Source organism: Panthera pardus, unplaced genomic scaffold, assembly GCF_024362965.1.
Source record: "Panthera pardus isolate Hobbes unplaced genomic scaffold, ASM2436296v1 HiC_scaffold_5, whole genome shotgun sequence".
Classification (NCBI taxonomy): Eukaryota; Metazoa; Chordata; class Mammalia; order Carnivora; family Felidae; genus Panthera; species Panthera pardus.
In genome coordinates, this window is record NW_026526980.1 from 15,384,813 (window position 1) to 15,411,443 (window position 26,631).

The window sequence follows — 26,631 nt, forward strand, 5'->3', positions numbered from 1 at the left end:
CATGATGTTGTGGCTAATTAGGGTAACTTCCCAGATAAACAATCATATTTACTGAACTTGTTCTGTGGATGCCAGCTCTGGGTTTTTTGTTTGTTTGTTTGTTTGTTTGTTTGTTTGTTTAGAGCAGAGATTTCTAACCACTGAGTTACTCAGCAACATACCAGCCAGCTACCATCATCGTCCTTAACTCTTTCTTCTTTTGATCATTTTCTCTTTACCAGTTCTTGATTCTTCCACCGATTAAATGTCAGTGTTTCACAGTGTTTCATCTTCAGTATCATTCTACATTGTTCTTTGGGTTCATGTCATGCTGACAGTTCTTCGGTTGTTCATTCAGCCGGTAGTTCTTGGTTGTGTGTGGTGCTTGGGAATGCCAGTGATAAAGGGGAGGAGCAAGAAGGCGGCACTTAAGCACGTGCAGGGCGAGAGATGCATTAAGAGTTTTATGGGAAAGAGGAGGGGAAATTGCTTGTCATAAAATGCTTTTAAGACTGGCAGAACCTGGGTAGGGGTTGCAGGGTAGTTCATTGTTTCCTAGGAAAGGTGGACAGAAAGATTTTCAAGAAAGGTATCAAGGACGTGGGCACCTGGGTGGCTTAGTCGGTTGAGCGTCCAACCCTTGGTTTCGGCTCAGGTCATGATCTCGCAGGTTTGTGAGTTGAAGCCCCACGTCAGGCTCTGCACTGACAGTGTGGAGCCTGCTTGGGATTCTCTGTCTCCCCCTCCCCTGCTCATGTGCTCTCTCTGTCTCTCTTTCTCTCAAAATAAATAAACAAACATTAAAAAAAAGAAAAGAAAAGTATCAAGGCATTTTAGGCACAAAGAATATCCTGAAAAAGAATGGTACCTTTTGGAGTATGGCAGGTCTTGGTGTGAGAGAGAAGGAAATGCATGTTTATGCAGTGGGGTATGAATCTGGAGAAGTGGTAGACCGGGGCCATGCCAAGGACTTTAGATGATTTCTGAAAGCACTTAATGATACAGACAACTTGGGGCAGAGAGATGATAGATTTGGGGAGGGGAGTCAAGATGGAAGCCCCAGAGACCAAGTAAGAGGTTTTTGCAAGAGTAAATTGGAGGGCCTAAATCACAGCAGTGACATTGGAGATGATAAGGATGCATTTGAATGCTGTCCAGTAGATAATCTGTCAGACCTGTTGCCTGAATGTGGAGGGATAGGGAGAATTTGGGGAACAAGTCCCTGCTTGAGTAAATAGGGAGGCCATTTTTAAAAGCTCTTTCTGTCCTGCCTCTCTGGCCACTACTGCTCTTCTGTCGGCTACAGTAGCCTCTCCTTTGGGTCTCGGTGATGCTTCTCGTTCTGCTGCTCGCGTCACCTTTCTCCCACCTCTCTGCTGAATGCTAAGTTGATTTTTCTGGTTCATACTTCACCGAACTTCAGAACCATATGTTCAGCTGCATTCTACACATGGATAGTCTAGAGCAGTGGTTTTCAGAATTTATCTGAGGACTCCCCAGAGGCAGTCTGAAACTTCCATGAAATTCACAAGGTCACACTATTTTCATAATGATAGGAAGTTTACTTGTGGTCTTCACTCTTTTTTCTCATAAGTACATAGTGGAGTTTTCTAGAGACTACATAATGTGGATGTCACAACAAATTGGATGCAGAAGTAGATGTGAAATCGACCTGCTTTCTGTTAAGCCAGATATTAAAGATGTTTGGAAAAATGTAAAAACAGTGCATGCATACATTTCACTCTCTTTTTGTTTTGGAAAACTTATTTCAGAAAATATATATTCATTCAGTGAAAATACATATTCGTGTAAGAGTTTTTTTTCTTTAAATGTTTATTTATTTTGAGAGAGAGAGAGAAAGTAAACAAAGGGGCAGAGAGGGGGAGAGAGAATCCTGACTCAGGACTCAGTCCCATGAACCGTAAGATTATGACCTGAGCCAAAATCAAGAGTTGAATGCTTAACCAACGGAGACACCCATGCACTCCAAGAGTTTTTGTTTTTGTTTGTGTTTTTAAATTTTTTTTAATGTTTATTTTTGAGAGACACACACACACACACACACACACACACACACACACACACACACACAGAATCCTAAGCAGCCTCCAGGCTTCGAGCGGTCAGCACACAGCTGGATGCGGGGCTTGAGCCCTTGAGCCAAAGTCAGAGGCTTTAACCGACTAAGCCACCCAGGCGCCCCAAGAGTTTATTTTTTAAATGAATTAATATATTTTAAAATATCTCTATAAATTTCTAATATGGTAAATACAGTTTTAACCCACATAAACAAAAGATCTTTGGTGTTCTCAATAACTTTTAAAAGCATAAAGGGGTCTTGAGACCAAAACGTTTGAGAGTTACTGTCCTACAGAAACAGTAAACCTAACATCAAAACCAAAGCTCATTCTCACGTATTTTCCAAACTTAGTTTTTGTCTTCTATTACAGTATCTTGGTAGATGGTACTACTGTCTACCCACATTCCAGGCCAGAAATCTGAGGGTCATCCTTACTCCCCCTTTTTTAACCTAGACAGCAGTAGTGATCACTAACATTTATTGGGTACTAGCAAGGGGCCAAGTACTATTCTCAGTTCTTTACATCCATTGTCTTATTAAAGCCTCACAACAACCCTGCATGGTGGAGGTATTAATACTTACCCCTGTTTTACAGATGAGGGGAACAGAGGTACAGGTTCTTAAGTGGCTTGCCCATGGTCATACAGCTAGTAAGTTGCAGAGCCAAGATTTGAATCTAGTCAGTCTTTTGAACCTGCACTTCTTTATTCTGAAACAGTTTGTGTAGATTGATAGGACATGTTTCTTAAGGATTTTATTTTTATTTATTTATTTTTAATGTTTATTTATTTTTGAGAGAGAGAGAGAGAGAGCAGGGGAGGGGCACAGAGAGAGGGAAACAGAATGCGAGCAGGCTCCAGGCTCTGAACTGTCAGCACAGAGCCCGACTCAGGGCTCGAATTCATGGACCGCCAGATCATGACCTGAGCTGAAGTTGGACGCTTAACCAGCTGAGCCACCCAGGTGCCCCTCTTGAAGATTTTATATGCACATTCCCTATAAAGTCATCTGGGCCTGGTGCTTTTTAGAGAGGTAAATTGTGGAGGACTTTTTTCAGTGTTTTTTGATGTTGTTCTAGGATCTTCTCTATAAGCTCATTTGGGTAGATTATACTTTATAGGGCAGACACTGGGCCTATAGCTTGCAAATTTGGCCCAGTGCCTATTTTTGTATTCCAAGTTTTGCTGAAACACAGTCACATCTATTCATTTATGTGTTGTCTATGGCTGGTTTTTGTGCTACCATAGCAGAGTTGTAGTTGAAAGACTATATGGCCTATAAAATGTTTACTATCCGGCTCTTTACAGGAAAGATTTGCCAAGCCATGTTATGGAACATTGTTTACATTTGGAATTCTGTCTTTTTTAATCCCCGGCACTGTTTGTATTTCTTTTTTCACCCCATTGTTCAGGATTACTAAAATTCTGTCAGACTTCCTGGTTAACACTGTTGGGTGTTCCCTTTTCTGCTGTGCTCTTCAACGATTTAAATAGCATTAGACTTAGAGTTACATGTTTCTTAGAAGTATTCTAGTAAAAACAAAAAACAAAAACACTGAAAGGCAGTATTGGTCAAACTGTCTGATCCTGATGGGTGATTTCATAAATTCCTCCATTTCTTCTGTTCTAATTACTGTTTATTTTCTTGCCTTTTTCAGGGTCAGAGTTAAATCTCTCCTCCATCTTTTCGAGTTATAGAGTTGAGCCTAAAGAAATATCTTCATTTTAGAAAATCATCTCATTTTTTCCTAATTTTAAAAAATCAGGTTAACTACCAGTTTATTTTTTTCATAAAGCCACACCTTGGAGTTACTAGTTTACTTTGTAAAGTCCTTGGTTTCTCCTTTTATCTCCACTAATTCCTTCTTATGCTTCATTTAGTTCATTTTTTAACTTCAGTAAGATGCTTTTTATTCATTCTTGTTTGTTGAAAATAGTTAAGGCTAGGAATTTTTCTTTAAGCATTGGTTTAGCCGTATCTTAAAATTTATCATGTGTTTTGTTTTCACTAGTATTTTTTTGATAACTCTACAGTTTTGGTATTTCTTTTTCTTTTTCAGCTCAAAATTTATTTAAGGCCGTTTCATTTGCTAGTTTTGTTGTTTCTAATGTGGTTGCATTGTAATCCAGAAATGTCATCTGTATTATTTGTACTTTTTGCAATATAGTGGTGTTTTCTTCAGTACTATATTGTGTGTGTGTGTGTGTGTGTGTGTGTGTGTGTGTGTACTTTTATACTGTTTCATCGGTATTTGTCAAAAAAAGGTGTTCTCTGTCCATCAAGGTAGATGGTTTTGCCTTTTTTCCCAGTTTTTCTGTCTCCACTTGATTTACATGTTTTGATACTAAGTTTTGGTATATAAAGGTTCTTTAGCTGTTTAAATTTTTTTAGTTGGTTTCTTTTATCAGTATGAAACATCTTGTTTTTTATAATGCTTTTCTGATTGAATTTTTTTAAACTGGACATTAATATTGCTTTTATTTAAATTTTGTTAGCGTTTTTGGTCATATATCTGTATACTTTTCCCCCTCAACTTCCTGTATTGTTTTGTTTTAGAAGTGATTTTTGCAAAATACATTCCTTAAAGTTTTTCTTTTCTTAAAAAAGCTAAAGAGCTTTTATTAATAAGTAAATTTAACTCATTTACATTTATTTTGATTACAGATAGTTTGGAGCTTATGTGTGGCATCTTAGTCTATATTTCATATTAACTGCAATTCTGAAATAATTATTTTTATTGCATTTTCTGTATCTTTTGAATGGATTGAGTTTTCTTATTTGCTCATTTTTTTCTCTTTTCAGTGGTTTGGATATTTATTGATGTAATTAATCTAAATTTTAACTGCACAAACACACTAGCCGAAAATCATGCAGTAATTATGTCTGTTACCCAGCAACCCGATCCTTACCACCCTACCTTCACACGCAGTTAACTTCTTTACTCTTCAGTATGCGTCATGTTTATATCTGGGATTTCACTTCAGATTACTTAGTTCAGTTTTATAATCAGTAGTGACATTGTCTTAATATTTTTACTGGTTTTAGTTAACTCTTCTGGCCCCGGAAATGCGGACCTATCTCGGCCTTATTTTCCCCATGACACTCGACTGAGGAGTACAGCAGCTCTCTGAATTGGAGGCAGGGATGGGGCTGCCGGGTGACAGACGGAAATACTGCTTCTGAATTCCTGGTCACTTTTGGCATAGTGTTAAGGTTCTCCTACATTATTCACATAAATCGTTCACAAGTGTTTGCCTGTAGGTTATCTTCTAATTCCTTGAATGTATTAAAGACCATTTTCCTGTTGCTGTCTCATATAAATAATGTCGTTGGGTTTTAAATTGTTACAATCTTGTCTTTTCCTTTTAGTAATACAGTGGCAGGCAAGCCTGTGTTTTAGCAGTGGATAACCGTATTACAAGGTTACATTCAATTGCCAGATACAGTGCTGAACCTGGTACTAAACGTGCAAAGGTTGAGTTGGAGTTTTTGTGTTTTTTATGATTTCATAGTTATGTGTACTTTATCTTTTTTTTGGTTCCAGAGGTACTTTAGAATATTCTAGTGCCTTGTTTTCCTTGTGACAGAGGAATATGCATTATTGCTGCTTTCTGGGAGCATTAAATTGTCTGGGAGACAAAAGTTTAATATATAAAGTAATTAGACCTAGAATATACTTGGGTCAAATTATTAATGTGAGGCTTTTTGGTTGCCTTCAAGAATGGAAGGGATTCCAAGCAATAGATGGAATGTAATTTTGTAATTTTTTCAGTGCAGTCCTCCTGAATGACAGTTTGCTTGTATTACTTTAGAGGAATCAAAATCACATGAAAAAATAAGAGACCAGATCCTGTATTAAAGAATACTAGTATTAGTGACGTAGACAAACTCCACCAGTGGCCGGGAGATAGAAGGTGGTTAGTGAGGCCAGACCTACATGAAGGAGACTCTAGAGCTGCGAGGCGTGGGGGTGGGGACGGGGGAGCAGGTAGCTGCTGGAAATGATACCGGTGACCTCCTTTATCACACCATCATACACATTGTAGGCATTTAACAAATATTTCCTGTATTTGGTCCACAGAATAGCTTCTGCCTGTGGAGTTTTTACATTGTGCTGGGTGCTAGATCAACACTGCCTGTACGGGCAAGGTGAAAGACACACAGACGACCCAGTTCTAGTGGCCGCTGCTCTAATTTCAGGCCTGGAGCTCTCAGCCCTTGGGCAGCATTTTCTCCGAGCATCCTCACTGGTCACATGGATACATTTCACTTTATTTGTTTGACAGTGGCATCTGTAAAGATGTGTCGAACTCTCACGGAAACGTTAAACGGCCGCAAAAGGTGGAATTGTGCCGATCATTAACAGATACCCGTTGTTTGTATCGCCTTGTACTTGGTGCTCTGTAAGCAGTAACAGTTAACTCGAGGATAGCTCTGCAGGGTATAGGTGTTTCCCCATTTTACGGGGGAGACCACAGGCTCAGTCATGTCTATACAGCTTGTCCAAAGACACAGAGCTCAGTAAAGGCAGCACTGTGATTAAAACCTGGGTCCATCCAGCACTGAACGTTCTTATACTACGCGGCATTTATGTAGTTTAGAGACTAGGTGTATCTTCACCGGCTTGAGTCCTTTCCATCAGTTTGTCTACTTATTTGATCTCTTTTAAGGGTCTAAAAATACACTTTATAATTCCAGATTGTTCATACAGTGGACAAATGGCTATTTCTCAGCTCTGCTTAAGAGAGGTTATCTATGTTACTTCTCCCATTTTGGTTAGTTTCATAGATGTCATTCTGTTATCTTTGTATTCATTTCCCCGTTCTGAGTTTGTCCTATTTGATTGAGACTTCATGTTTTAACAGCAAAAAATATTGTTAACTTTGTCTGTTTTTAAAGAAACTGTCAGATTGTTTTCTATCCTTTCTACCTGTTACTTGTGTTCAGTCTTTCAGAGATGAAGAATAGGAACCAAACACATTAAAAATGAGGCAGATTAAGAACAGTTTCCAGAGAATTGAGGATTCTTTTAGGATTACCAAAATTCAATTCAGCACATTTGTTCTTGAAGCTACTGTGAGTTCTCTGGTTGCACAATCAGGTGCTTGTTCTCTGATCAGAATAATATGGGACGGAGCTGGTGAGCATGAGCTGTCCAGGCCAGGGGGTGCTGATGATGTCCACGCCCTTATTGGAGAGGTAGTTAGCAGAAGTAAAATTTGACTCTCTCCTAAGAAAACCCTAGCCTGTGAGTGAGGATATCCTCACGCACTTGAACTTTCCGTTCCTTTAGGGTTGTTTTTCTTAGTGCCTTTTTACTTAGATGGCTTACTGTGGAGGTACACTTTACTGGCTAATCTTTTCCACCCCTTTTCTTTTGTTGGGATTAGTGCCAGAACAGATAAAGCCCAGTGTAAGCCAGCCTCAGCCTGCCAACTCTAATAACGGCACTTCCACAGCAACCAGCACTAATAATAATGCCAAGCGAGCCACAGCCAACAATCCGCAGCAGCCGCAGCCGCCGCAGCAGCCACCACAGCCGCCACAGCAGCCGCAGCAGCCGCAGCCGCAGCCGCAGCCACCACAGGCCTTGCCTCGGTATCCTCGGGAAGTACCACCACGATTTCGCCACCAGGAACACAAACAGCTTCTAAAGAGGGGTCAGCATTTTCCTGTCATAGCAGCAAACCTGGGATCTGCTGTTAAAGTGTTAAGCAGCCAGTCAGAAAGCAGTGCTTTAACAAACCAACAGCCACAAAATAACGGAGAGGTGCAGAACAGCAAAAACCAGTCAGGTGAGAGAAGGCATTTCTTACGAGACTCCCACTGTCATCATTAGCAGCGTAGCAAGTGTATACATTCATGGCTTTTGGGGGGTGTATTTGTGTTCGTCAGTGTCTGCAAATAAGAGTTCCGTGCAGGGAGTTACGAATGGGGAACCCTAAAAATGTTTCCTGTAAGCTGACTGCCCATCCTGCTTTTTAAATGATTATTTTAATCACTGTCCCTCCAGGTTCTACCCATTTTAGTAAGTAGCTTATAGCTTAAATCGATAAAACTGTAGCTCAGATTGAGCACCCTCCCCCAAGGGATGTGCTAAGCAGTTATACACATTATTGCAATTAATTGTTGACAGCTCTGTGAGGCATAAGTTGTTCTTATCCTCACTTTTCAACAGAGGTAACTGGGGCACCAAGACATTAGCTAACTTGCCTGACCTCACTCCGTTACCATGTGCCATTAAAAGACTGTTGCACGTGGAAATTATATTCAGACAGCACACCCATTCAGTTATTGCCACAGATCAGCAAGGGTGGTGAGGCAGGAAGTGTATGTGATTACAGTTTTTCTCAAAGCTCGGTTTGTTTCAACATGTTCTGACGGGCTCTGATGGTTTGTTTGTCCGTTCATTTTTCAAACTTTTTTGAAGCATTTACTACAAGCCAGATAGAGACTTGAGGAGAATCAAGTTTCCCACACATGCAAACACTAGCAGATCCTGGTTATGAACAAAGTTTCTAGAGCCAAATGGACCTGGCTTTTAAATCCCGGCTCTTTGGATATGTTACTTAATTGCGCTACGAGCCTGCGTCTCATCCGAGCAGCCTTTACTAACCATCCCGGCAAGAGTTGCTCTCTTTCTCTCTCTCTGCTGTCCTATGTACACCAGGAACTCCTCTGCACGTCATGTTACCGTGTCTCCCAGCTAATGAGGGGCAGAGCTCAAGTTCCAGTTCCAGAGCTGTGCTCCTGACAGCCGTGCTGTATTTGGGCACCATACTGCACGGTGGTGGGGAAGGAGGAAGAGGACACAGATGTGATCTTTCTAGCATAGGTGATCAGAGCAGCACATAAGTATTGGAAAGGATGCAAACATAAATTACCACCGCCCCTCCCCCCACACCCCAGCCACTTAACTCCCTTGTGTGGGCTTGCCCAATCACTTAACTTACTTGGACCTTCTCCTAATCTGTTAGTACGGACATTAGTGCCCAACCTATATGGTTGCTTTGAGGATTAAACTGTGCGATGTGTTTTAAGCATGTAGCTTGGCGCCTAATGTTTAGGTGCTGAATGAATTATCTTCCCCAAAACTTTTACAGAAGAACTTGTACTTTTCAGGAAGAAGAGTCTGGTTTAGACATTATATATGATGCCAAGCAGTTAATTTGGTGTGAAGTTCATCTGAGAAATCAGATTGGGAACAGATGTATTGAGTCATCAGCATGTTTTCTAAAAGTGTGGTTGAAACCTTAGGAGAGGCTACTCACACAACACGTGCTCGAGTACCTACTACACGCCAAACTGGTGGCATCGGAGTTCACAAAACAAACAGGGAAGGGGGCCAGTAAATTTAGAAAATGGTATGATGTTGAATACGCTTTTTCAGTTTGGGACATGAAAGAACAAAGGTGTTTTTGAAATGGACCAATAGGAGTGTAAGAGTGTTTTTCTCAAAAGTGGGTAGTGGTCAGAATTCCCCAAGAATGACAGATGTGCATTCAGATGAAAAGAAGGCCTGTGTGAGCATAGGAAGAAATCTTCAACAGAGGCTGAAAAGGAAAAGTATCCTGCGTGTTTCTCCAAGGACTTTCCGAGGGGGCACTGCGTTAATGTGGAGGTGGAGCCGGAAGCCAGGAGGGTGCGGCAGTCGGCAGTCTGGCTGAGCCCGGAGGCTTGTGAATGACAAAGGCAGAGTGCTCTGCAGAGAAACCAGACTTGTGCTTTTATCTGTTTTGAAAACATTTGCGAACCCCCCTTACCAGCATATGTCGCATGTTTACATTAAAACCTCTTTGTAGGCGCTACTCGGAGTAGGAGCAACTTTAGCCACGTAAGAGACCGCCGGGTGTCTGTGAGCCAGGGAAGCCGCCTGAGACTGTCAGGCCTGCCCTGGCCTCTGAGGGGAATTTACAGCAGTAACGACTAACCTTTAGCCGGTGTTCGCTACGATGCACACACCTCACGAACACATTCAAGCCTCATTTTACAGATTCGAGCTTAGGCTAGTGATCAGTGAGGAGCGGCGTAGCCTATGTTGTAAACAACTTGAGCAGCGGTCCACAGACACAAAAGCCGCGGTGTTGTGAACCGCATGCAGTTCCGAATTGTACGAACACAATCTTAACTTTTAATTTTTGTATCCGTGTTTGACATTTTTGTTTCCCGAACAGATGCAGTTAATGGAGATGATTTGACATGTTAATCAGTACATACAATAAATACGCAGCTATTTGCTTAAAGTTTTCATGATAAAAGTGAGGAGTGCTGGATACACCTCCCTTGTCCTCACAGAACTCATTTCTCGTTTATTCAGTGCAGTCAGGGAGCAGGGGTCTCACCTAGATGAGAATAGTACTTCGTGAATCAGAGGTCACAAGCTCAGCCCCTCCGAGGGCCTGGCAAGTAAGTGAAGTAGAAGATGAGAAAGAGTGATGGGAACTGGGGCAACTGTACTGAGTTTTGTACCCTTCCGAAATACCTGTGCCAGCCTTTAGAACCCTGCTGCGCCGGTCAAACCAGACTGCTCTGCGTGCCCAGCTTCCCGTTTGTGGCCGGGCCTCAAACACGCACGATGCTTTCGGTCCGTGCCAAGGGACTTAGAGCCTTCGGGTATCGGGCTTTGCTGCTGCCCAAATAACACTTCAGTTTGGGGGACCTAGAGGCCTTTAGGTAATAAAGGATCTGGGCGGCGCTGATGCACCTAACAGGGCTGGCAGCAGTACTGTTCTTACGGGGCCAAAGTGTTCCGACCCACGTTTTATTATCCAGCTGGGATAATAAGGGATAAAGGGAGAGAGAAACAAATCCCCGTGTACCCTGCACCCAGATCCAGCGGTTCTTAGTAGTTCCCACCTTGACTTCACATACACACCTCCTTCCCTCACCTTCCTCCTCGCCTTCACGTGTACACTTCCCCATCATGTGTACATACGTGTGCACACACGTGCACATTCATTACACTTCACCTTTAATACTGCTACAGGAAGTTCCCCAAGAATAAGGATCGTCTCCTGTGCAACCATGATGCCACGATCCACCCCTGCGCAAAGAGGGGGCACGTTCAGTATCTTGTAATACGTAGTTCGTGTTCACAGTTCCACTGGTTCTTCCAAGAATGTCATTTTGTTTGTTTATGGTAGGATATCGTTTATATAAAATATAAAGCCTGCAAAACAGCATTCTGTATTGCTTAGAGATGAGTTCAGATACAGCATTTTGAGTGGTTACCCCTCGGTGACTCACTGGGGAAGGGAGGAGATGTGGTCAGAGAAGGGTGCACAGGACTTTTTTGTATTAGTTATTTCTCACGGGGAGGGGCATGTGGGTATTGTCTGCATTACTTTTCATAGCCTTTACTACGTTTGAATTTTTTTTTTTTTTTTAAGAGATCTCAAGGTCATTTGAGCTATCATGGGGAATGACCAAGAAACGGGGCTGTTTTAATAAAAAAGAAAATGTTAAGGTTTCCAGAGGTGTTTCAAGATGAAAATATTGTCCATCCACCTGTGCTCTTTACTGCCTTTTCAGTGTGGTTCACGTCCTTGCTGTCCCGGAGCTTCTGCTTTTTGCTCTCTACTCGCACCTCTTCGCCCTTAGTCTATAAACCTAGTTAAGCTTGTATCGTCTTTTTAAGAAAAATTTAAACTCCCAGTCTCCTGAGGAATCACAGAATTTCTCTCCTCCACCGTCTCGCAGAGTGGTCTATATTTGTACTCTCCGATACATCACTTCAGTCCTCTGTAGTCTGGCTCCTGCTCACTTGACTAAAATAGCTCTTCCTAAGGTCACTGATCTTCTGAACGACAAATCCAGACTAACTTATTTTTAGTTTTAGTTGTGGCAAAAAACAGACTTTTCCATTTTTATCTTAATAGACACCTACATTTTTATTGTTGATCGCGCCCTCCTCCTGAAAGCTCTTGCATTCTTTCCCTTTTCTTTGACCAATTTTCAGGTTTTATTCCCCCCCATGGCTTTGCTTCAGATCTCTCCCCAGTTTTAGGTTCATGTCCTCTGGATGTCTTCAGCTGATGTGAGGCCCCTCAAACCCCACACGTCCAAAATGGAACTTCTCATCTGGCCACATTCCAGTGTCTCTTTCTGGGTTCCATTGCTCAGAAGGTTGGCACCCCCATCATCCAGCACCAGCCATCTAGAAATCTTAAACTCATGTCTCACGGGCCACTGGTTGTCCAGGTCCTGCTGGTTCATCTCCCACATGTCTCAGCTTTCCTCTCCCGGGGATGGCCATCACCACTGGCCCCATCGAGGCACTCACCATCTGGTCTGGAGCAGCACCCCTGAGATTGTCTTTTATGGTTGTCTCCCAGCAGCCTCACCTCGTGTCTCAAACCAGAAACCAGCCATGATCCGTGCATCACATTTGGTTGGTAGTATTGCTTTTGTCTTCTTTAATCTAGAAGAGGATGGCTTGCAGCCCATTCCAGTCAAGTTTTACTGGAAGACTGCCACGCCACTCGTGTCCACATTGTTTTTATGCCTGCTTCCAGGCCACAGTGGCAGAGTGGTTGCCACAGAGACCATCTGACTGGCAAGACTTAAAATATTCACTAATCGGACCTTCACGGGAAAAGTTTTCCCAGCCCCTGGACTAGAGGCCAGAATAACTGAAAGAAATGTTCTAGACTTTGTCCCTTGAGTGCTGTTTGAAATTGTGCATGTCAGCCTCTCATATTCCCAGTGATACTGCATCATCCTTCCCAGAAATACTATGACACGGAAGTACTATTTACTTCTGAAGGACTTTCTCCTCTGGTGAGAATGAAGTCTTTAAGGCAGAAAGCACATGTTTAACTGTTAAATCTGTTATATGCTATATATTTAATAAGAAAAGTAAATGAACTTTCTTGAATCTAAATTCTTCCTGAGCAGATTATACTGTTAATTTACAAATCACTTGAATTATAGCCAGTCTGTGCTCTGCCTGCACACGCCCGCTTTGATCTTTGTGCAGAGGCTCTAGGAAGTGATACCTTTCTTCTTGAGATGTGATGCTAGAGCTGCCCCCAGCACCCTTGAGAGACTAGGAGCCGGTGGTAGTTTGCATTTCCAGTGTTCTGCAGTTAAAGCACAGTCATACGGATCTTAGTTTGCCCACATCATTGCCGTGTGTACAGATTTGTGTTTTGCACCACACTCGGTAAAACTCCACTGTCCCCTTTCCTCACGCCAACACGGGGTTTCACAGTCTCGCTTGCTGTTTCCTGGAAAAACTTAACAGGATTGTTAATAAGGTTCCTCTGGGTTTATCCTCTGGATCATTTGTGATGATGGGTTTTGGTTTCCTTATCTGTAAGGGAAACATACTAAAAATTTGACCTCTCCCAATTCTGAAATAATCTCAGTCTCTGAAATGTTTTAGTTGCAATCGCCGAGGAACCCTCTTCTTTTTACACCTTAATTAGACGAGGATCTCCCCACCTCTGTCTAAACTGCACATTTTTCATAACCAAAAGGTCCTTGGTAAACAGTTTTCAAAATACTCTCTTAGGTTTTTTTGAAAGTATCAAATAGTTTTCAGATTAAAAATGGAATTTTAGCTAATAAGTGCTGATGGATCTCTCCTTTTCCTAAAATACATAGAAATATATAGCAAAAGACACATTTAGACCACCACCACCTCCAAACCAGCTCATGACTAGATTCTGAGAAATTTTTACTAACATTAAAGGTGATAGAATTTGGTTTGCAAAATGTATCATGCTGTTTGCTGGGGTTTTTTTTTGTTTGTTTGTTTGCTTGCTTGCTTTTGATGTATTCTGACATAAAAAGGCTTCGCATTTGGGGCAAGTAGTCAGATCTAGGTCCTTTGTTTTGTGGGTTTTTTGTTTTTTGTTTTTTGTTGTTTGTTTTGTTTTTTTTTTTTTACTTTTTTATGTATAAAAATTCTCATTCACTGGTGACTTCATGGTTTCACCTTTTAACACAATCATATGAAATTATTTTTGACAAATTTTGTCTCATTTCAAGAAATCTTTTTAAAGTATTAGATATTCCTTTTCTCCTGTTGATTTAAAATGCTAACATTTCACAAATGCTTGGATCTGTTTCTGGTTTGCTTTTACTGTTCGGTTAAAGCTTAGACACTCGAGCAGTGCAGCACTGGCTAGCTGTTGCATGATCATGCAGTTTCCCCCACCCTCTCCCACTCCTGAGATTTTTTTTTGAATTTTCTTATGTTCTACATGAATCTTTAAGTCACTTAAACCAAGTTACAGACTCCTGCTGGCAATTTCTTCTAATTGAATTAAACTTTAAGAAAGAATATTATTATTATCTTCTTATTCAGGAACAAGTTTCTGTATTTAATCAAGTTGTCTTCTGTGGCCTGCAATCAAATGTAATCATAAATGACTAAATATTTTTGTTAGCTTTGTTCCAAGCTGCTTTATAGTTTCTGTGGCTGCTGCAGTTAGGATCCTTTTTCAATCACATTTTCTCATTCACTATTTCTGGTGTATAGGCAAACCATGGCTTTTACATGTTAACCTGCTTTGTTTCCTGTCTGCTCTCCGTACCTTTTTCTGGATCATCTTCCAGCACAAGGCTGCGTATTAGTGTTGACGACACCTATCCTACCTTTTTCCTGTCGTTATGGGAGTGCTTTTGCTGTTTCAGTGTTAAATTCCAGGTCTGTTCGTTTATTTTCAGCTTAAGTAGTTTTGTCTAACATTCTTGATCTTACTTACTGACTCCTGCTATTTGGAAGTGGCAAGAAAACACGCGCTTGCAGAAAAACAAAGAATGGAAACAAGTACTTTTGCTCTAGCCTTTGAGATGATGATGGTGGTGGTGGTGGTGGTGGTGGTGGTGGTGGTGGTGGCAGCGGCTTGATTATTTAGATTTGGAGATGTGGATGGATTTGGGGCTTGGCAGTGTTTAGGATTTGCCGTGCTCAGGAAGCAAGCAAGGATAAATCTTAGGTTTTAGGAAACTTACTGAGATGAAGAAAAGCAATAAAGAAGCAGGAACTTTTTTCCCCCTTTGAGAGGAGGTGCCTGTGGGGGAATAATTCAGGAATTAGCATTCTTTGTGAGTTATGTAGAGATTTAAAGTAAGCAGGTTGTTGTATGCTTTCCAGTTTTGTTCTTCCTGAGATAGACGTGATGGAGTGAAAAATGTGCTTTGGAGACAGGACTGAAAAATCCCAGTAATCGTCACTATATATTAATTAGTGATAATAACCGCCCTCATTTATTAAGTACCTACTCTGGATCAGGTATGGTTCAAAGCACTTTTAATTATTAACCACTCAATCTTCCAGCTATTTGTGATGGGTATTATTATCGTCCCTGCTTTACAGATGAGGAAACTAATTTGCAGGAAGACGGAGCCTCTTGCCTGTGATCACACAGCTAGTAAATGGCAGGGCAGCTTTTAAGTCCAAGCAGTCTGGCAACAGAGCTGTGCTCTTACTCACTGTACCCAGTTGGCGCTCCGTGGAGCAGTTCCTCGAAGCTGGTGTTGAACTAAATACTTTACACAGGACAGTGTAGCTCCCGGCTGGGTGGCGTGGTGCAGTTTGTGTCCCTAGTCTGCAGACTTGGTCATACAGCTGCTGCATAGAGCCCAGACTTGAACCTCTGTGTCTCTAGAGTTCCAGCCGTGTTGTTATTAGCCACCTAGTTTTTTCACCCAAGTGCTGAATCCGCTCTTCCTCACCTGTGCTATAACTTACCCTCTGGGCCTTGATTTCCCCATCTACAAAGTTGAAGGTAATAGCTGTGCTCTAGGGTCGTTCCAAGGAGTCAGTGACAAAAATGCATAGAAAACACATGACCCATGGTACTGAATGATGTTGCTGGCGGTGCAGGTGCTAGTCCGTGTATTGGCTTGTTTTTGCCCAACGAGACAGACTGTTCGGTGTCTTGTGTTTTGTGACAAAAATCCTTCTCACAGGCAATGAAAGATGGCAAACTTGATTTGGCAGCTGAAAAAACCTGACTCTCAAACAGGGAGCGGAGACCAGAGTCTCTCATAGAACTTTAAATTTCATGTATTTAGTGAATTATATACATGCTTTTGGTTTCTCTTTAGTCCTTTTTTCTGCTACTCTTTTCTAGCTCATAATGTTTTGCTGCTTGGAGGTTGTGCTTTGAGACAAAATGATACCAGGTGAACCTGGTTTTCCACATTAGCAACATCCTGATAGTGAGTTATATATGTTTTCTAGGCCTCCAGTCCCTGGCGGTTGGCTCATTGGGTCTGGGATATGACTTGAACCCGTGGGTTATTTAGAAGCACCACATAGGATTCTGATTACCACTCTAGTCAAGAACTACAACATAAGCGACCCCCTAAAGGCAGTCTAAATGCAGACATCTTATGCAGGTTAGCATCTCTGAGAAACTACTAACTACCAGATCCTTAAGCCAAATGAGAGTAATGAATCTGGGAAGGTATTAGAACATGAGAACTGCCTGCCCCCTACCTGCGGCAAAATAACTAGATGTTGAGATACAGCGGTGAGGCCAAGAGTATAGGATTATATGACTGGTCGGTCATTAATAGTGTCCAGTGTCTGCCCTTGATTTTTTAATCCTCGCAATTCTGTGATCTTCTAAAAAAACATGGCTGTGAAGGTAAATTAAATTTTTATGAAGGGGAATGGAACTAAAAATATGCTGACTTGTGTGCAGTATTTCAGGTTGAGTATAAACACTAATGAAATGGAAATATAATGGAAAAGACTTTGTAATTTTTATAAGCATGTTATAATACCCAAAAACAGTTGTGTGAAAAAGCTGTTCTAAGAAAGGGAAGACAAGAAGGCATTTCTAGTATATTTCTAATACATTTAATCAAGTTTGTCTATTTGTCCGTACCCATCTACTTTCCAACCCCTTCTTTCTCATGTCAGGCCTCTAGGCCTGGGTTGCCTCATTATCCTAATACATTTACTATCACCTAGTCCTTCCTGACACCAAAATTCTTTTCTTTGCTGATAAGGTAACAGTTTGTTCATTCAGCAGATATTTATTGAGAGGGGGCTCTTATAGGTGCTGCTTTAGGCTTATAGGATAACATCAGTGAACAAAGCAGCAAAATACCCTTCCCGTGTGGGATTAACAATTGGATGAGAAACGTTGGCGGCTGGCATATACCCAGTGCCTTTGTAACCATACTGCCAAGTATCGTATTTGTCAGTATGGCGGAACCACATACATTTATAATGTACTTATCATTTTCTCAGACCCTTCCTAAGTGTTTTTGTACTTCTCCTTTACTCTAGATCTAAACCACAACACTTCAGGATCCCATTATGAAAATTCGCAGCGGGGACCTGTGTCTTCTCCGAGTGACTCTAGCACAAATTGTAAGAATGCTGTTGTGAACGACTCCCCTGAGAAAGAAGTATGGCCCTCAGTCCCTGGCAGTGATCCAGAGTTGGCTTCAGAATGTATGGATGCTGATTCTGTCTCCAGTTCTGAATCAGAGAGAAACATCACTATCATGGCTTCAGGGAACACAGGTGGTGAAAAAGATGGCCTTCGGAATAGCACTGGACTTGGTTCCCAAAACAAGTTTGTGGTTGGTAGCAGCAGCAATAATGTGGGCCATGGAGGTAGTACTGGGCCATGGGGTTTTTCCCATGGAGCCATAATAAGCACATGTCAGGTCTCTGTGGATGCTCCTGAAAGCAAATCAGAAAGTAGCAACAATAGAATGAATGCTTGGGGCACTGTAAGTTCTTCATCAAATGGAGGGTTAAATCCAAGCACTTTGAATCCAGCTAGCAACCATGGTGCCTGGCCAGTATTAGAAAACAACGGACTTGCCCTAAAAGGGCCTGTAGGGAGCGGTAGTTCCGGCATCAATATTCAGTGCAGTACCATAGGCCAGATGCCTAACAATCAGAGTATTAACTCTAAAGTGGGTGGCTCTGCCACCCATGGTACCTGGGGAAGCCTTCAGGAAACTTGTGAATCTGAAGTAAGTGGTACACAGAAGGTTTCATTCAGTGGTCAACCTCAGAATATTACCACTGAAATGACTGGACCAAATAACACTACTAACTTTATGACCTCTAGTTTACCAAACTCCGGTTCAGTACAGAATAATGAACTGCCTAGTAATACAGGGGCCTGGCGTGTGAGCACAATGAATCCTCCTCAGATACAGGCTCCGTCAGTTATGAATGGCACTTCCCTTTCTCACCTTAGCAATGGAGAGTCAAAAAGTGGAGGCTCTTACGGTACTACGTGGGGTGCCTATGGTTCTAATTACTCTGGAGACAAATGTTCGAGCCCTAACGGCCAAGCTAATGGTGACACTGTGAATGCAACTCTAATGCAGCCTGGCATGAATGGGCCTGTGGGCACTAACTTTCAAGTTAACGCAAATAAAGGAGGAGGCGTGTGGGAGTCCGGGGCAGCGGGTTCCCAGAGTGCGTCATGGGGAAGCGGGAATGGCGCCAGTTCTGGAGGAAGTCGAAGAGGGTGGGGAGCTCCCGCACAAAACACTGGCACTAATCTACCCGGCGCGGAGTGGAGCAAACTGCCTAGCAATCAGCATTCCAATGACAGTGCAAACGGCAATGGTAAGAAGTTTACAAACGGATGGAAATCTACTGAGGAAGAGGATCAGGGTGCTGCCACATCCCAGACAAACGAGCAGAACAGCGTGTGGGCCAAAACAGGAGGAACAGTGGAGAGTGAAGGTAGTACAGAAAGCACTGGACGCCTCGAGGAAAAAGCAACTGGGGAAAGTCAGAGTAGAGATAGGAGGAAAATTGATCAGCACACATTACTCCAAAGCATCGTGAACAGGACTGACTTGGATCCACGTGTCCTCTCCAACTCTGGTTGGGGACAGACTCCGATTAAGCAGAATACTGCCTGGGACACCGAAACTTCACCTAGAGGGGAAAGAAAGACTGACAATGGGACAGAGGCCTGGGGAAGCTCTGCCACACAGACTTTTAACTCAGGGGCGTGTGTAGATAAGACTAGCCCTACTAGTAACGATACCTCATCTGTATCGGGGTGGGGAGATCCCAAACCTGCTCTGCGGTGGGGAGATTCCAAAGGCTCGAACTGCCAGGGGGGATGGGAAGATGATTCTGCTGCTACAGGAACGGTCAAGAGCAATCAGTGGGGGAACTGCAAAGAAGAGAAGTCCACGTGGAATGATTCGCAAAAGAGCAAACAGGGATGGGGTGACGGGCAAAAATCAAACCAAGGGTGGGCCGTGTCCGCCAGCGATAACTGGGGAGAAACTTCAAGGAGTAACCATTGGGGTGAGGCTAATAAGAAATCTAGCTCAGGAGGTAGTGACAGTGACCGGTCCGTTTCCGGTTGGAACGAACTTGGTAAAACTAGTTCTTTTACTTGGGGAAATAACATAAATCCAAATAATTCATCAGGATGGGATGAATCTTCTAAACCTAATCCTTCCCAGGGATGGGGAGATCCTCCAAAGTCTAATCAGTCTCTAGGTTGGGGAGATTCGTCGAAGCCAGTCGGTTCTCCAGACTGGAACAAGCCACAAGACCTTGTCGGATCCTGGGGGATCCCGCCAGCTACAGGCAAACCTCCCGGTACAGGCTGGCTGGGAGGACCTATACCAGCCCCGACAAAGGAAGAAGAGCCCACAGGCTGGGAGGAACCATCCCCGGAATCCATACGTCGCAAAATGGAGATTGATGACGGAACTTCGGCTTGGGGAGACCCAAGCAAGTACAACTACAAAAATGTGAACATGTGGAACAGAAACGTCCCGAACGGCAGCGGCCGTTCAGACCAGCAAGCACAGGTCCAGCAGCTGCTCCCGTCTGCAAGTGCCATCTCCAGCAAAGAGACGGGCGGCGGCTCCGGTAAGTTTCCACCGGGTCGAGTCTGGTGGTGTCACACAGCACCCCCCAGGACTGCAGTAGCCTCGTTTCGTTTACCGCTGCTGTTAAGATTTGTTTCACAGAGTAGTTGGATATGCACGCAAAGGGCTTTTCTGCTCTAACGCAGGAGAAGCTTCTAGGGAAGATGGTAACGGGCAAGGTGTGTAACATGAGGGAGCGGAGCTCTGCCGGTGGCCGCGCTGGTTGTGACCCTCACGCGCTCCATTCTCTGTTAGGAAGGCTTCAGAAGGCAGAGTCGGAAAAGTGGTGTCGAGTGGGAATGCCGTACATTTCCCACTTCTCTGGAGCCTAGCCGTCACTTCTTGGTTTTGTTATTTGACTACAGTAGTCCCAGAAATACAGCAAGCATCCAAGTATAATACTCTAAACACCAGGTGCTGTATTTGGCCTTCAGAGACATTTATTTAAGGAGGCCTGAAATCCAAGTCTGTTAGACACACAGTGTGTATGTGTGCTTAACACATTTGATAATACTTTTCTGGTGGTACGTTCCACTTTCCTCCCATAACAAGGAACTGATTGCCATCTCTGCAGATTATCTTGACAATGAGGTTTTCATTAAGTGTCACTGGAATGCATTGTCTTTGTTAATGGAGGTTTTATTGAATAATAATCCCACCGGACGTAGCGATAGCAGTGTTTTCATAAACTAACCTCTCAGCATCTAATTCGTCTCCCAAGTAGAGCTTATTGTATTAATTTGAATTTAATTCTTAGAAGAAACAGGTGCCTATCTGAGGGAAAGGCTGTTTGGGTTCTTTTAAACAATGTTGATGGGTTTGCTTTGGGCAACTTAACACTTCAGAATTTTTAAGAAGCATTGTCCAGCAGGTATAAAAATCGGATACCTACCTTTTGTTAGTCTGGCAGTTCATTTTTGTTTATCCCAGAACAGTGATGTTGAAAGGTTGCCCTTAGGGTACAAATTTCATCCACACGCTGTTACGCGGCTTGATCACCCGCTTGAATTCACTAGGTTTGGCTCAGAGTGACTTGACTTTCCCAGGAATTAAGTTCGTCTTCGAAGGAAGATAACTTGCCATAATCGGGGTTATTGGAAGCAGTCTGCTCTACACCCAGAGGGCAGTTAGGAAAGAAGAGGTGGAAAAAGTCACATCACTGGCTAAATAAACTATCATAATGGGAAATGACTCGTCATCTTTGCATAAAACAGATGCCATCTGTTTTTGCGCATCACAGCATCATTATTAGATACGTGAATGTGAAGGTCTTCATCTTTTGTTCCCTAAAGTATTCCTTACTGCCCCTTATTCCACCGCCCCACCCTACCATGTGCTGATGACTTCTTTTCCCACACTTTCTAAAGGCTGGGGTGAGCCCTGGGGGGAGCCTTCTACTCCAGCCACAACTGTGGATAATGGTACTTCAGCATGGGGTAAACCCATAGACAGTGGTCCCAGCTGGGGGGAGCCCGTTGCTGCGGCATCCAGCACGTCCACGTGGGGCTCCAGCTCTGTTGGTCCTCAAGCGTTAAGCAAATCTGGTAAGTTGTTGATAATTCCTGGTAGCTATTTTGTCACAGTGGTGATCGGTCATTGACTAGGACTGTAAATAATCAGATAATGTTTATATTGTAAATGTATTCCTGTATTATCATACTGGATGATTTCACTGGCTCTTTGAATTCGTAACTTGGTTTGCTCTTTTATCGTTGTGAATTTTCTTACCTTTCCTTAGAACTGTGCTAACTATTAAGGATTTGCATATACTTCACCAAATCTAAATTAAATTACATTTTACCAAATAAGATTATCTAGTAACGGTCAAGCAACTTTTATGCTGTCCGGCATGAGTGACTGAATATATAGTCATGTGGACGCATATCCAAAATGTCCGGCTGAGGTTTCAGATAATTCCTTGAATATTATATGTAAAATGAACAAAGTTCAAGAAGGACCCCTGTTATTTAGATGAACACGGTCACTGTCCCATAAGTTGTGTGTGGGGTACCCCGTAGGACTTCCAAAGGCTGAGTATAGAGATGAGATACTTTCTGCTTATGATTTGCAATACTTTTTGGCCGTGCTCGTTGAAAATGTATTTCAAAATGAAGTTTTAAATTTTTTCTATCCTCTGCCCTGTGCGCTGCCATGCAGAATGTTAAGGGTGAACAAGAAGGCTACCATTGTTCCATCTTAGGTACCTTCTGTTTGTAAAAGCATGGGAGATGTTTCATTGAAATTTTTAATTTAAAAAAATTCTCAGGCTTAGGCGTGCCTGGCTGGCTCAGTCGGTAGAGCATGCGACTCTTGATCTCAGGGTCGTGGGTTTGGGCCCCATGTTGGGTGTAGAGATTACTTCTAAAAAGAAAAAAAAATTCTTGCCTAATGGAACTTTCAACTCAGTATAAAACATACACTTCTGCCCTGTAGATTTGGGAAGGGAAGTAAAAGCGGGGTTTTTTTAGGTACCCCCGTCTCGCCCCACCCTGTTAATGAGTACTCATCCTCTAGAAAGAATTGTTTGATTAAAGTATGTTTCTCTTTGTATCACAAATCCACAATCAGGGCCAAAATCTATGCAAGATGGCTGGTGTGGTGATGATATGCCATTGCCTGGAAATCGCCCCACTGGCTGGGAAGAGGAAGAGGATGTAGAGATTGGAATGTGGAATAGTAATTCATCTCAAGAGCTTAACTCATCTTTAAATTGGCCACCATATACAAAGAAAATGTCATCGAAGGTAAACATTTCAAGGGCACAGCCCTTGAAACTTTGAATTCCAAAGGTAGTTTACCCTCAGAAAAAATTGCTGTCCTGCCTGCCCATTTATGGCGACCAGTACAGTCTAGGCAGTCCCCAATTTAGGTGTAGCCTTGTGTACGGGCAGCCACCTAGAAAACCGTAAGACCACAGGAACTCCCTTTCTCCCCACTGCTACAGCTTGGGATTTCTCTCCTCCTCCCCTTCCACCAGTGCTGCCTGGGACAGCCCCTCACCCAGAGTGGTGCCCGCAGTGGTGGGGATGAAGAGAAGGGCAAATCTCCATGTTGACTCTTTCCATCCCACCGCCAGCTCATCTCCCATTCCGCTTCACCCGGAGCCCCCAACCCCCCTTTACCCAGAATCACCGTCTTCCTTTCTCATCCCTCGTCCTCAGCCCTTCCCTCACCCCGAAAGGTCCTGTGACAGAAATGCCCAGAAATGATCAGAGTTGTTTGGTTTGTCTCCAGTATGTGGACAAATGTTACCCCCAAACCTGTCGGCACATCAGAATCATAATGGCATTTGTTAAAAGCACAACCTCCTGTACCCCAGACCTGCTGTAGTTTTGGAAATTGGACCCCAAATGTCTCTGATGCAGAGCCAGGTCTGAGACCACTGACATAAAGCACAGGTTCTTAAGAGATGGTATTGGATGCTGGTGTCAGATTCTCTTGGGGACCATTTTCAAAATATATGCCCAGCCCCCAGGTGGTTCTCCCTGGGGGGCCCTCCCCTGGGGGTTCTCCCCTCTCCCTCCCCCCCCCACCGCCGCCGCCGCCTTTTTGAGAAACGTTTGTTTTGTTTTGTTTTTTACACCCGCCTCCCCACCCCAAGGGACCTTGCAGGTAAAATATCCAGTAGCTCCCCTAGCTGGCCACCAGGGTCCCTCCCTTTCAATCCTGGGATTCTCAGTCTAGGACCTGCCATTTTCCTTTACAAAGATTTTCATTTGGCTGAATTTGCCTGTTGCCTCCATGTAGTTTATGAAGTGTTTTCCCATATTTTACATAAGCCATTTGATCCTCATGACCTTTTGTGATAGAATACTGATTAGGAATTTGAGACCGGAAAAGGTGGTGGCATGCCCAGAGATACATAACTAGTAAGTGACAGAGCGGGAACTTAAGTTTAGGCCTTCCAGTTCCAAACCCTGTGTTCTTCCCACTGGACCATGCTGTTTTGTGACTTTGTCTTTCCTTACAGGGTCTGAGTGGCAAAAAAAGGAGAAGGGAAAGGGTGTGTAGCCTTTTTACTCTTTCTCCTTTGTTTCTGCTAGTAAAAATCTTTTAGAAAGCAACTGCAAACATTTATTTAGCCTCTGCTGTGTGCCAGGTACTGTGCTTGGTGCTGGGGGTTCAAAACCACTAGGACATGAGCTGCACCTTCAAGGAGCTCAGAGTCTAGTGTGGGGCCATAGGAGAGCTCTAAGGAGTGCCCACTTGAATTTGGAAGATGCCTGGGGGTGGGATGTGCTAAGGAGAATAGTAGCCTGACATACTAAAATGTGGAATCTCTGGACAGAGGTGACAAGAGATCTGGCTCTATAGTTAGATGAAGGGGCAGGTTGTAAAGTCTTTTCAGTACCGTGCCAAAGAACTTGAGCTTTATTCTGTTTAAAATACAGAGCCAGTGAAATTGCATAGAAGGCAACATGAACTTGGGCTTTTTAAATTACTCACTTTAAAGAAAGCTAACCAGTGATCGTATGAAAGATCATTGGCACTGAGGAGGGACCAGAGTTGGGGATCTCAGGAAGCTTCTGCACTCATTTGGGTGAGAAGTGAGAGCCTGAATGGGGAAGCAAGAATGGATGTGTAGTGCAAGGACTGATTGGAGAGACATTTTGAAATGGAAGGGACAGAAGGCCTTGGCAGCCAGTTAGGCGTGCGGGTGGGAGTGAGAGGCAGAGGAATCAAGGACGACTTCAGAAACTACGGCGAGGGTTGTTAGGTGCTTGCTTCAGAGACCTGCACTTGGGGGGGACTGTGAAGCTGTGTTCTGTCCCACAGTCGGAAGGAACAGGCGGGTAGCAACGGGAAAGGGAAATTAAGGCAGCAGACCGAGAATGGCCCCATGGTCTTCACATTCACGGGACACCTTGGTCCCTGTGGCTTCCAGCCTCCCGGTCGACCGGGCATGTCGTGGACCATTCACCCCCTCGAAGCATGTCTCGGTACTTTCTGTACCGCCTGTTCCCGGCCAGCACCGGGGTGGAAGGGGGGGTCCCCAGCCTCAGCTGCTGCTGGGGTACTGTGTTCTTGACAACACGGATCATAATTTTTCAAGTCTTTCATTTGGAAACGTGTGGTGCTTTTTCAGTACAGCACATGCAGCATAACTAAAGTACGCGTTATGTGGGTTTCTTTGGATGAACCCGAGAAACCTAATGACTACTTTTACATTAGTGTGGTGTGAGAGCTCCACAGATCCAGATTATGAGTAAGCTCTCAGAACACCATCCAGTTATAAACTGGAAACTGTGTGACGAGCAGTTCTCCGTTAGTCCGAGGACCTTTTTTCCTTGTGTGGGTCATCAAGGCCCTTTGCTTCCGTCTTTTCCTTCTGACTGCTTGCCTTTAGGGATTTCTCTGTACATTACAGCTATACCAGAGGACTGGAGCAAAGGAAGTTGAAAATCAAATAAGTTGATTTGTAATTGTTAACATCTCGGATAAGAGTTGGTTGAAGGAGAAATTAATTGGCTAAAAATGAGAGTTGGGAATTGTCTTGAAGTTATAGTAATCCATCACTGTACCCAGATCAATAGAGGTGGCCGTGGCAGCTTTCTACTCTTTTGTTTTGCAAAGGGAACCATGAAAGGTGGAAACAAACAAGAAGAAGCGTGGATAAATCCATTCGTTAAACAGTTTTCAAATATCAGTTTTTCGGTAAGTATGTTTTCCCAGCAGCCCCCTCCCATTTTAATGGTGGTCTGATACCCCATAATGTTATAGGTGGTCTGTTAACCACCTATAATGATGGTTAAATTACCCTAATTTAACTTTTTGTTTTCTTAACAAATTATTACTTACGTTTGAGGCCTTATGAGTCTGCTGGAGGTTACAATAAAATGGGCCATGAAGCCTTCTTTATTTTTATAGTTGTAGCTAAAAACATCAGTCACATATCCTCTTTGCCTTTTGACAAATAACGAAGTAAAGGTTTTCATTTTTAATTTCTTTCCATTGATGAATGAAGGCCTGCTAACATGCCCCATTTTCTTCCTTCAGAGAGACTCACCAGAAGAAAACGTACAGAGCAATAAGATGGACCTTTCTGGAGGTAAATCAGGTTGAGTTTGTATTCATCACTGATGGACAAACGGATCTGTGACATGATCCTACTAAGCGAGCACTGACCTGGGCCAGGAGAGGGGAGGTCTGGGTTCCCGTTACGGTATCCTGTGCTCTCCAGCCCGCGTTAGAGTACGGTGGTTTATAAGCCTTCCAAGTGCACATTGCTGTGCAAGGTCTGAGGTCATGGTGATACCAGTCTGTGATTACCTCAAATCTAGTCCTGTCAGGAAGAGTCATCCAGGTTGGGTGATAGAGTCTTAGTAATTCAGGGAACGGTATGTGTAAAGGCTCAGATAATAGGACAGAGACAGTATAAGACAGCTAGAGAAATGGCAAGTAGTTCCATGCAGTGGGAGAAGAAATGTAAATTGGTTGTGGTGGTGGGAATGTGGTAATGAAGAAGCTTTGCCTAGGGAAGGTGCTAGAAATGAGGCAGAGGCTAAAACATAGGGAGCTGGGGGGTTTGAACTTTATTCTGAAAGCACAGAATTAAATAATTTGAAGCAGGAGAATGACATGATTTGGGTTTATGTTTTAAGAAAATCATGATGGTAGGGGCACCTGGGTGACTCAGCCAGTTAAGTGCCCAGCTCTTGATTTCTGCTCAGGTCATGATCTCACCTGAGCCCTGTGTCGGACTCTGCACTAACAGCATGGAACCTGCTTAGGAT

General features: G+C 43.2%; 1 protein-coding gene across 1 annotated transcript in view; it reads left to right on the top strand.

Annotated features, from left to right (window-relative positions):
• The window catches only part of TNRC6A (trinucleotide repeat containing adaptor 6A), a 98,486-nt gene that overhangs the window by 45,140 nt on the left and 26,715 nt on the right, over positions 1-26,631 (top strand). The window contains 7 exon segments of the mRNA XM_019430287.2: positions 7,450-7,854; positions 17,316-19,898; positions 21,265-21,441; positions 22,466-22,641; positions 23,868-23,900; positions 25,472-25,552; positions 25,895-25,946. Coding sequence (XP_019285832.1) covers positions 7,450-7,854; positions 17,316-19,898; positions 21,265-21,441; positions 22,466-22,641; positions 23,868-23,900; positions 25,472-25,552; positions 25,895-25,946 — 3,507 coding nt within the window.